Below are 12131 nucleotides of genomic sequence, written 5' to 3'. Positions count from 1 at the left end.
TAATCAAATCACCAGCCAGTATTTCAGTTATTCTGGTTGCTGTGCTGAGGGGTGTAGAGGAGCCAAAGCTATATATTTAGGTTATTGTATTATATGAATGTTTATATGTTTATTTTTATAACCTTTACATTGAAACAGCATTAGGAATATTGATTGGATTTAGATAAAGTCATTGAACCGTCTTATTTGTCATAATAGCACATTCTAGAACATTTGTGATGTCACAGTAAGATGTCATAATCAAACATTCTAGAACATTTGTGATGTCACAGTATGATTTCATAATCAAACATTCTAGAACATTTGTGATGGCACAGTATGATGTCATAATAAAACAATCTATAACATTTTGTGATGTCACAGTATGATGTCATAATCAAACATTCTAGAACATTTGTGTAACTACGTGAACGTTTTGTGGGATGGGAATCTGGCCGTAGGGTGTGGTAGTGAGGGGCAGGTGGAGGTGGCTAGGAAGATGCAGAGCATTGGGGGGGTGGGTATAAGTAAGGTGGCGAGAGTAGGGGAGAAGAGGGGGGGGGGATGTAAGGGGGTGATAGTTGGGGTACCGGTCGAGGTTACAGTAGAGAAGCTGGTGGAAGAGCTAAAGGAGGACGGGCGTAATGGCATAGTTAAGAGTGCAGCAAGGATGAAGAGGGGAGCGGAGAGGGCAGTGACGGGGACGGTAGTGATTACGTTTGAGGGTGGGGTTGTTCCTAGGGAGGTGTTAGTAGGGCGTAGGATGTATAGGGTTAGGGAATTTGTTCATAATCCTCTTAGGTGCAATAGGTGCCAGGGGTTTGGCCATATAGCTACCACGTGTATGAAGGGGATGAGGTGCGCTAGGTGTGGCGGGGAACATGAATATGGGAAATGTGGAGAGGGAGTGAAGCCGAAGTGCTGTAGTTGTGGTGGGGAGCATAGTGTAGCGTTTCGGGGGTGCGAGGTGATGATGAAGGAGGTCGCGGATCGGAGAGAGAGAAGGGAGGGTAAGTTGACGTATGCTGGGGCGGTTAGCAGGGCAGGACAGGGTAGCCAAGAAAGGGTGCAGGGGGTTGAAGGAGGGCATTTGGCAGTGAGGGTAGAGCAGGTGGAAAGAGAGAGGGGAAGGGAGGAGAAATTAGGTATTGTGGCCTTCGTGGCAGGGGTAGTTACTGGTATGGCAGAGGCTACGGGTAGAACAGAGATGGTGAAGATGATTGTTAGGATAGCGGTTCAACATCTGGGATTGGAAGGTCTGGACTGGAAGGAGGTGTGTAAAGAATTGGCTGAGGGGGCTGCGAGGGACAAGGCTGCGAGGGACAAAGCAGCCCAGGATAAGATAGCAGGGGGCAAGGAGGGTCCCGCGGAGGGGGGCTCAGGCAGGAAGTAGCAGCAGTAGCTGCACTCCAATGGACAATGTAGTTGATGACGGGGTCCAGTAGAAGAAGAAAAAGAAGGTGAAGAAGGAGAAGAAGGAGAAGAAGAAGAGCCCATAAAAAGAATTGCGGAGGGCAGTAATACGCCACGATGCGTCTACTCTGCCGGAAATTCAAATAAGAAGAAGAAGAAGAAGAAGAAGAGTGGCGATGAGATGGAGGGTTCCCCCTCTTGGGGGGGCCCTCCAAGAGAGGAGATGATGTTTGTATTGTGATTGTATGACAAGAGGAGCAGAGAAGAAGGAGACAGAGACGATAGAAATGTGTTTTGAAGATGAGAAGAAGAAGAAGAAGAGTGTAAACTTTCTCAAGTGTGGGCGAAGCAAGAATTGTGGAGGGCAGTAATACGCCACGATGCGTCTACACTGCCGGAAATTCAAATAAGAAGAAGAAGAGAAGAGCTCAGTGTGCATCTTGAAACAGTACTGAGCAGTACTGAACATAGACTAAACAACATAGATTGAAGCCTGTATTTCTAGACCAGGGTGCCTTGCCTACCGTTTTGCTGTGGAAAGGAAATCATCGGTTGCAGTCCCCCCCGGATCTCTCCCTTGACCCCGGTGAGCTGAGGAGAGCTGACCACCATCTGATCTGATTGAGTCTGTTCCATTTGGACCGTCAAGATGGTGTTAGCCGACCTAGGAAGAAAGATCACATCGGCGCTGAGATCTCTCAGCAATGCCACCATCATCAACGAGGAGGTCCTGGACGCCATGCTGAAGGAGGTGTGCGCCGCCCTCCTGGAAGCCGACGTCAACATCATACTGGTCAAACAGCTCCGAGATAATGTCAAGGGAGCCATAGACCTGGAGGAGATGGCGGCTGGCCTGAACAAGAGGAGGATGATCCAGCACGCCGTCTTCAAGGAGCTGGTCAAGCTGGTGGACCCCGGTGTCAAGGCCTGGACTCCGACCAAAGGCAAGAACAACGTCTTCATGTTCGTCGGTCTGCAGGGCAGCGGGAAAACCACCACCTGTTCCAAGATGGTGTATTACTACAGAAGAAAAGGCTGGAAAACCTGTTTGATATGTGCTGACACTTTCAGAGCTGGTGCTTTTGATCAGTTGAAACAGAACGCTACCAAAGCCAGAATTCCATTCTATGGCAGTTACACAGAGATGGACCCTGTGGTCATAGCAGCCGAGGGCGTTGAGAAGTTCAAAACGGAGAACTTCGAGATCATCATCGTTGATACCAGCGGCCGACACAAACAAGAAGACTCTCTCTTTGAGGAGATGTTGCAGGTTTCAAACGCAGTGCAACCGGACAACATCGTGTACGTGATGGACGCCTCCGTCGGACAGGCCTGCGCGGCCCAGGCCAAGGCCTTCAAGGACAAGGTGGACGTGGTGACCGTCATCGTGACCAAGCTGGATGGACACGCTAAGGGTGGTGGAGCTCTCAGCGCTGTGGCTGCCACAAAGAGTCCCATCATCTTCATCGGTACAGGAGAACACATTGATGACTTTGAGCCCTTCAAGACACAGCCCTTCATCAGCAAACTGCTGGGTATGGGAGACATTGAAGGTTTGATAGACAACGCCAACGAGATGAATTTGCAAGGGTTGATTGACAAACTGAAACATGATCAGTTCACACTCAGAGACACGTACGAGCAGTTCCAGTACATCATGAAGATGGGACCGATGGGACAGATCATGGGAATGATCCCAGGCTTTGGGACTGACTTCATAAGTAAAGACAAGGAGCAGGAGTCCATGGCCAGGCTGAAGAAATTCATGACTATCATGGATAGCATGAATAACCAGGAACTGGACAACAAAGACGGAGCCAAACTGTTCATTAAACAGCCCAACCGGATCACGAGAGTGGCTCGTGGAGCGGGTGTGGCCACCCAGGACGTCCAGGAGCTGCTCACCCAGTACACCAAGTCCGCCAAGGTGCCCAAGAAGATAGGAGGCATCAAGGGCCTGTTCAAAGGAGGCGACATGTCAAAGAAGGTCAACCGCTCTCAGATGGCCACTCTCACCCAGCAGATGGCCAAGATGATGGATCCTGGAGTTCTGCACAGCATGGGTGGGATGGCCGGCTTCCAGTCAACGATGAGGCAGTTGCAGCAGGGGGACGCCCGCAACATGAAAGGAATGATGGGCGGGGAGCTCCAGTAGCTCACCACGTACCGCGAGTGCTATTTCAGCGCCATGGACAACCGCGCTCGCGCGGATCTGGGGCTGAGCGAGTTCGAATCCCGGACTGCAGCCGTGCCTTTCCCAGAGTGTCTTCCCCCCCATCTGAACCCTTTCAGCCTGCTTCTGTCGGTCGAACTTGACCAAGTATAAATGCGATAAACGTATAAAAGAGCCAGGGAAATGACCAAAGTTAAAAAAAAAAAAAAAAAAAAAAAAAAAAAAGGAATGATGGGCTTCAACAACATGTGAACACAGTCGCACACAAGACACACACGCATACACACACTGACCAGCCTTATTACGTGCTACATGCACATGTCGTTCTATTGGATTCTATTATATATTACTATTGTATTATGCACATCGTTGCGGGCAAGACCCCCCGCATTTCATTGTATACTTGTATGCCGTGACAAATAAAACTCTTGACTTGACTTGACTTGACTTGCTACAAAGGATGGAGATCCACCTGTTTTTAGAAATAAATTAGGTGAAAGGGTTGGAAATAAATGGTGAAAGTGGAGAAAAGGTATAGAAGATGGAGGAGGAGAGAGGAGAAGGTAAGAGGAGTTTTAAATGAGAAGATGAATCTCATCTCAGTTTTTTTTCTTTTCTCCGTTCCTCACATCCTTTCTCTTGTCCTCTTCAAAAGAAAGGAAGACAGGGTTTAAAGGTCAGACCAGACCTCCGTTGCAGTGTTTTGAAACAGAGGAGAGGAGCGCTTGTGTGTGGACTGAATATACAGACTTTTACCCTGAAGGAAGAGATGAGGTCGCTGAGCAGTTCGTTTATTTTTTTGGCCTTGGTAATATAATTGTTTAACTTCCTTGTGTATAAGATTATGCAGAGGCTTATTTTCGTGTCTGGATTCAGAGATCTGTGATTTTACACTAATCGTAGAGGAGGAGAGCCCATTTCTTTTCAAATATGTAAATGACAAAAAAAAAAGATTTAGTTTGACTTTTTTGTTTGTTCTTTGTTATTTTAAATGTTTTATATACATTTATTATTTGAACGGCTTAAGGCTATATATGTACTTGATGTTTGTTTGTTATGTTGCATATTTGAAATAAACTTCAATCAAATCAAATACATTATTTTATATGTTTGCATCAGAGAATGGCTTCTTGTGTTTAGCCAACACCCATGCCACTGAGTGAGGACTTGGTTGCTTTTTCTCGTTGTGACATAGATTTAACAATAATTCTGCTTGCAGCTTGATATGATGATTTCATTCCATTTATTTTTGTGGTTCTTTAAAGAAAGGTTGCATCAAAATAACTGTTTTGTTTCGTAGTGGCGTTTCAAATTGCCACTCTTCACAAGAGCTACCGTTTATTGGCATAATTAGGCACATTGGTTTGGAGCTGGGAGGATGAACGCATATTTTTCAGTCCATTCACCTTTGAATTGCAGCGATTTTCACTGTCGACTTTTCTTTTACTGGCCATCTTTGAACATGCCATATTTTTCTACTAGCTGCCTGCTGGCGAAACTAGGCTACTAGCTACAGTACAGTACCTACAGATTAGATTACCTGTAGATGCGGTGTCAACTCTCGCTCTGACTCGGACCCGTTGAAAGAGACGACACGCATTCCGTGAAGACCCGCCTTACTCTGCCTCTGATTCACTGTGGGTGGGGGGGAAAAAACGCTGAATGTGATTGGACCAAAGCAGAATAGACAGACACAGACAGTGGAGCAGTGCAGCCGGACATGCAGAGCACTGCTTGCAGAGGAGATAGCGGAGAATTTTGAGGATGCCTGCCATATATTTTCCTTCCACTTGGTATCACCTCGGAATCACGTTTCTGTCATGAGCCTGTGCTATGGTAGCCTACAAGTGATAAAATAAATAAAATGTCCAACTCGCGCAACGACTCGGCAAAAAGTTGCGTGTGGGCCGCACTAACACTAAACTTTGATGTCAAGTAGGGGGCCACAAAATATCATCCAGCGGGCCGCAATTGGCCCGCGAGCCGCAAGTTTGAGACCTGTGGTCTAGAGGCTCTGGTTGCATTTTTCGCCCAACATATAAATACTGTTCGAAAGATCTATTTTTTGCCGTTCTAATGCAACCTCACTCTACCAATTCCGTGCCTCGGTTCTCGAGTTACATGACGATGTCAGGTGAGCGTCTTTTTAGCAAGAACTGGTTGGCTAGTATAGGCTAGCTAGCTAGCATGCGAGCCGACAGCATGGTGCCTGGCTGTTGCCACGTTTTAATCTTAACAGGTGGGTTACCGTGTCGGGCCCGTGCACTGAACACACACACAAGTCGCGGCACTTTGCGAGCGTCTAGACTGGCTCTGGTTGCATTTTTCTCCCAACATATAAATACTGTTCGAAAGATCTATATTTTGCCGTTCTAATGCAACCTCACTCTACCAATTCCGTGCCTCAGTTCTCGAGTTACATGACGATGTCAGGCGAGCGTCTTTTTAGCAAGAACTGGTTGGCTAGTATAGGCTAGCTATAGCAAGCATGCAAGCCATGTAGACGCATTAGCGAACCAAGATAAGATAGTGAAGGGGGAGTCGGAATTGCATGCACTCTTCTACAACAGTCGGAAAAACATTTTCTCCTGAAATGTAAAACTTAATAGGCTACTTTTAGCAGCATGTTACATGAATAAAAACATAGTGGTACTGTATTAACTTGCATTAATGTACTCGTAATTATTACTCACCTGGGTCCGTGTGCATGTACCACACTCGCTGTCTTTGGATATAATGGCAATAGCATGATCCTTGCATGTGATTGGCCGCATCATCCACATGGTGTCAAAATAAAGTTCCATTAGTTGGGCGAAAGTGCCAGGTGATTAAAACCAAAGACCTCCTAATGAGTCAAATCTATCAATTTTCTGCATCTCTGACATTGCTGATAAAATATTATAAAATTCGACTCAATGTATCACAGCTAACTAAAATTGTGTAAAATGCTATTAATAAATTGTTCAAATTCGTTGAATTCAGCCCAATTTTATTGCATACAGCACATAGTATTTTTTATTAATATTAATTAACCCCAATCCCAGTTTTTTGAGTGTGTGTGGACTCAGGACTTTGTGATGAGCCACTGAGAAAAGTGTTATGTAATATTGATATTAGTCATGCTGAAAGGTGAAAGAGTTAACAGTTCTGGTTAATTATAATTGTGGCAGACTTGAATGCTAGTAATGCATAGAATTGAAATATGTATACAAATGTTTATTCTGTTTTTCATAGGCAGGAATAAGAACGGTAGAGTAAATGTTCTTTTTACTGTTTAGCTTTAATGGACTCTATCTTAGTTATAACTTAAGAAAGGTAAGAGTAGCCTACACACTTTGAAATGTTCTTTACTGTTTAGCCTTGGCAAAGGTTTTAAGTTTGGATGACGGGACAGTGAGGGAGGCAGTGGAGGAGGACCGGAGGGAACGGGTGGAGTGGTAGGTGTTGTGAAGGATCAGATCAAACCGAATATGTATATTTATTTATATATATATATTTAATTGTATTTGTATATCGTTTGATATCCCCTGTATATTCCTTGTACAATATGCATTGAATATCCCCGTTTCTACTAAACAGCCCATAATAGTTTCATTCTACCATTGGACGAGAACCTGGCGCCAGGTTGCCATACCCCTAGGTTCAAGTTCAATCGTGCCGCCTAACATGTCGAGGCAACCCCCGGTTCCGCGCAGTAATATGCCGGGCGAAATACGTGTGGTACTATTTGTTCATAGCGCATATATATATGGCGCTCGTAAAGTAGAACTTTCTTTTAGTCCAGTTCTTTACCCTCCAACAGAGTGACAGACGCAAAAGCCTCCCCACGAAGCATGTGCGGTGTAGTAGGGCCTACTTGGCCCAGAATAGGCATTGAGATATCGTGTAGATTAATAGTTGAATGGTCATAGTTTGGCACCATACCGTCGAGTTGGACGTATTCTATTAAGCTAATAATAGTCTATTTATGTATGGTGCATCGTTCGGTTCGAGTTCTACAGTTATCAGTACCCCCATCGTTCCTGACGTTATCTGGACGCTTATCCAGGCTGGTCAGACCCCTAGTGGTGATTGCATCCGAGGAGCTCCGGGTCAAGAGCGACTGGACCTGTATATTGGATTACTCTACCCGACGACGGCGAGCCTTCCACGGCTCTTGGATTATGCTTTATGTGCTTTGATTATTCCATGGATAAAGGCCAACACTGTCGAGTGTTGGAATTACCCCCCGGAGAGGACTACAGGTGAGGCGGCGCTCTACACGTGAGGTCGCACCACGTCTCTCCGTTGTGGACCGGCAGATACCGTTCCACAGAGGGTCCAGCTGTATTCGTCTGCGGCCCGAGGTTCTGTGGGCACTGGGTCTAAGACTTTGGATTCTCCCAAGACACCGTCGGCCAGATGGGATACCGCCAGCGACTTCTCTAACCCCCCCCTCCTACTGTCTTACAACCAGCGGGACCCCCCCCCCCCCCTTAGTGTATCCAGCTATAATCATTTAAGTACTATCGCTATCGTTTCCTAAATATTCCAGGTTGTATACTTACTCCCTGCGCAACCAGAGATTGGACATTCAATGTTGATTTACCTACGAATACTCATTTGCCATAAAAGTGCATACTCAACATTTCAAATCATAAATGTAATTAAGTGAATGTTGTATACACCCTTTGCTGTATTAAATATTCGATTTGGTCCATTTGTGTTGGTTCGTTTCATCAGGTGGGAAAGTGTTCATCATACTTATATCTTGTACTGGGTGGCCAGAAGTTAAAGTACATGAGGTAGTGGTATTAAATATCATATCTAACAATACAGTCAGGGAATTGTACCCCTCAGCTACAATTGGTCCTTCGAGCCGGAGGGTAACTAGTGTAATATTAATATAGTGTTATTAATATCGAAATGGCCTATGATGAACACTCCACGAAACGATCCTCCTAACCTAGAACGCCCGCGGCGCAGACGACAGACACCTCAGTACTTAGAGGCTTACACTGTCAGTCAACTACCTAGCCTTCGACAAACGGTAAACGTGGTAAAAGTAGAAAGTAAAATTATGTCTGACCTTAACGACCAGGTTTCCCCGACCACAGAGGCCCTAGTAGGTCCTAATCTAACTGACCAAGCCCACGGTGGGGACCAGGAGGGAATTGACATGCCTTTACCCCCCGCCACTACTAAAGAAGTAGTCCCCGACACGCCCCGGGAGGAAGATAGCCCTACAGAGAGGGAACTCTGCACGGAAGAAGAAGAGGAGAGCGCCGAGGAACTAGAGCTCCAGGACTCCCCAACGAGTACCCCCAGGAGCGGTTCACGCAGGAGCGGCTCACCTCCACTACCGCCTTCCCCCAGCGAAGCGGAGAGGATACTACAACAGGCGTTCCTCATCAGCCTGACAGCCTCTACCGAACGCGATCGGCTCCAAGCACAGACGCTTAGCGAGCGCGAACGTCTCCAAGCCCAGGCGACCAGCGAGCGCGAACACCTCCAAGCACAGCAACGGAGCGAAGAACAGCGCACAAGTCTGGAGATGAGACGCTTCCAGATGGAAGAGAATATGGCAAGAGACCGGGCCGACGCCCAGCGCGCCGCTGCCGGTGCCCAAAGAGAAACAGAGCGTGCCGCCGCCGACGCCCAGCGCGCCGCTGCCGGTGCCCAAAGAGACGCAGAGCGCGACAGACTACAAGCGCAACTAATAGAGCAGCTGATCAAAAGGACAACTCCCTCTCCCTCCGCCAGGGGCTCAAGGAACTCGTCGAGACAACAGTCAAGAGCAGCAACGAGCAAGCGACCCTGAACTTGACCAACAGACCGAGTCTAGACCCCCCACAGACCCCCTTCCCATACCGGTCCAAGCGAGACCCAGCTACAAGGAAGGAGCGGCCTACACTGCGGAGAAGCTAAATAAACGATTACAAGATCTGGAAGATTTGATAGAAGAAGAAGAGGGAGAAGAGGAGAACCAAGCCCGACGACAGCATAGTACTCCACCGGACCAGGAGGTCCCATACAGTCCAGGCTATACCCCCGCGGCGCTGCGCTACAGACCCCCGACTCTATTTACGGGTGAGCACGACGCACGACCAGCCCCGAGTAACAGTACCTGGACCAGCGGGCCATGGTACCCTGCCAGTACCAGCCCACAGCGAGGCGCAAGAGGGGACTCGCCCAGGAGGTCTCTCCCCCAACGCTCGCCGATGTATCAGCCATCCCCAGCGTCATACAACGCCACGCCGTCATTCCCAGACTTCGCCTATGAGAGTCGAGCACAGTACACGGAGCTCCGGATGTGTTTAGAGACAATGATGGTGGATGTCGTTGATGAACGCCACAAGTATGCAATATTATTGAAGCACCTGAAAGTACCGCAAGCGCACAATATAGCGCTAGCCTATGCTACCTCCTCGACCCCATACACAGCGGCCCTTGCAGCGCTGGATCAAAGATATGGACGTATATGGGATTACGTAATCCAGGAGATAAGGCATATTGACCGCCTACCCCCAGCCACGGACAATCGCTCACTGGACGACCTGTCAATCAAGGTGCAGTCCCTGGTGGGGATGCTGGGAGCTCAACGGGAGAAGGGCAGGCATCAGCTGTACGCCAACTCTAACGTTGAGAGGATTTTGGAGAAGCTGCCACCCGCAAGACAGGAGCGCTTTCGGCGGCAGAGGGACTACCGAGATCCCGACGGCCCCGAGCCATCCCTCCTTGATCTGGCCGACTTCCTGGCGAGAGAGGTCAGCAGCTTACGACTGGACACCTTCGGGCGGAGCACGCCAAGCTCCAGAGAGGGACCCAGGAGAATAAGTGATGGAAGAAGATCGGTGACTGTCATGCACCAATCAGAGTCAGTACCGAGCAGTAAGAGTCACAGCACCCCCTCGAGAAAGGAGAAGTGGAAGATAGCGTGTCCCTACTGTGAGAAAGAACACTGGCTGTCACAATGTGACTCATTCACAAAGATGAATGCAGAAGAAGTGAGCCAATGGATAAAGTCCAACCGGCGCTGTTATCGATGTGCGCGGCCCCACATGGCAGCCGAATGCCGCCTAAAGAAAAGGTGCAGCCGGTGCGATGGAGCCCATCTAGATATACTACACGATAGTAACGGAAGACGGCCTATACCTGCACCACGGAGCGGCACCAAGGCAAGTGTCATGTACATTGACCCCGCCAGCAGCAACGGAGCTCAAGTGCTCTTAAAGGTAGTCCGTGTGACATTGAGCTACCAGAATAAAGTCATGGACACTTACGCCGTCCTTGATGACGGGTCAGAGAAGACCCTTTTGCTCGCCTCCGCTGCGACTCAACTGGGACTGCGGGGGAGCAAGAACGAAATGACGATTCGGACAATAAGAAGAGATTTAAAGACGATAAAGGGCGAGAATGTCTCCTTCACTATCGCAGCCAACGGGCAGCCAGAGCGACGGTACAAGATCACAAATGCTTTCACCAGCCAAGAAATAGGACTCTCGCAGTACACCTACCCTGTCACCAAGTTGATGGATAAATATGTGCACCTGCGCCAATTACCTATTCCGCTCATAAACGGCGCTACCCCGACCCTGTTGATAGGCTCCGACCATGCAGAACTCATAGTCTCGATTGACCGGGTCCATACAGGTCCCCGAGGCTGTCCTGCAGCCGTCGAGACCCGCCTAGGATGGACATTACAAGGCCCCCTCGCTAAATCTCTCAACCGAACCGCAGCCACTAGCTGCTTCCACTCCCGAACGACAGAAGAAGACACCACTCTCCTGCAGCATGTCGAGAGGCTATGGACCCTAGAGACAATGCCCTTTAAGAACGAAAAGAAAGACATTCGCTCTAAAGAAGACATTTACGCCATCCACCTACTCGAGCAGGGGACAAAGAGAGTCACAGTCGGCGGAGTGATGAGATACGCAACTCCACTCCTGAGGCGAGAGGGAATGCCCCCCTTTCACGCAAAGAAAGACGCCACGGAGCGCTATCTACTGAACACAGAGCGGCGCCTAGCCAAAGACCCCGCTCAACAGAGTGTGTACCGAGCTGAGATTGAGAAGCTAATCACAGCGGGACACGTAACAAAGATTGACATTAAAGAGGCCGATCAGACGACCGAATCATGGTACGTGCCGCATCACAAGGTCCATCACAATGGCAAGGATCGCATTGTGTTTAACTGCAGCTACCAGATCGGATCCCAAAATCTGAATAAAGAGCTCTTGCCCGGCCCCACACTCGGCCCCTCCCTACTAGGCGTGCTACTGCGCTTCCGCCAGGACAAGGTGGCTATAAGCGGGGATATCAAAGGGATGTTCTTGCAAGTGAGACTAGTAGAGGAGGACAAGCCTCTGCTACGGTTCCTATGGAGAGAGAAGATCGGAGATGAGAACCCATCCATCTACCAGTGGGAAGTACTCCCCTTCGGAACCACATGCAGCCCGTGCTGTGCTACATTTGCACTACAGAAACACGTCACAGAGGACCCAGCAGCAGATGAAGAGGTCCAACACAGTGTGAAGAACAGTTTCTACGTAGACAACTGTCTACAAAGCGTCTCGACTCAAGAAGA

At 48.4% G+C, this 12131-nt stretch overlaps 1 protein-coding gene across 1 annotated transcript; it reads left to right on the top strand.

Annotated features, from left to right (window-relative positions):
* Positions 1-2041: 2041 nt before the first annotated feature.
* On the top strand, positions 2042-3547 carry LOC311225978 (signal recognition particle subunit SRP54-like; the record flags this gene model as incomplete). The annotated part of the gene is made up of 1 exon (XM_084311362.1): positions 2042-3547. The coding sequence occupies one exon, from the start codon at positions 2042-2044 to the stop codon at positions 3545-3547; it is 1506 nt and encodes a 501-aa protein (XP_084167488.1).
* Between the last annotated feature and the right edge of the window lie 8584 nt (positions 3548-12131).

Source organism: Notolepis coatsorum (genome assembly GCF_963971535.1).
Source record: "Notolepis coatsorum genome assembly, chromosome: 3".
Taxonomy (NCBI): Eukaryota; Metazoa; Chordata; class Actinopteri; order Aulopiformes; family Paralepididae; genus Notolepis; species Notolepis coatsorum.
Note: the sequence above shows the minus strand (reverse complement) of the source record. Positions and strands in the feature narration are given on the sequence as shown.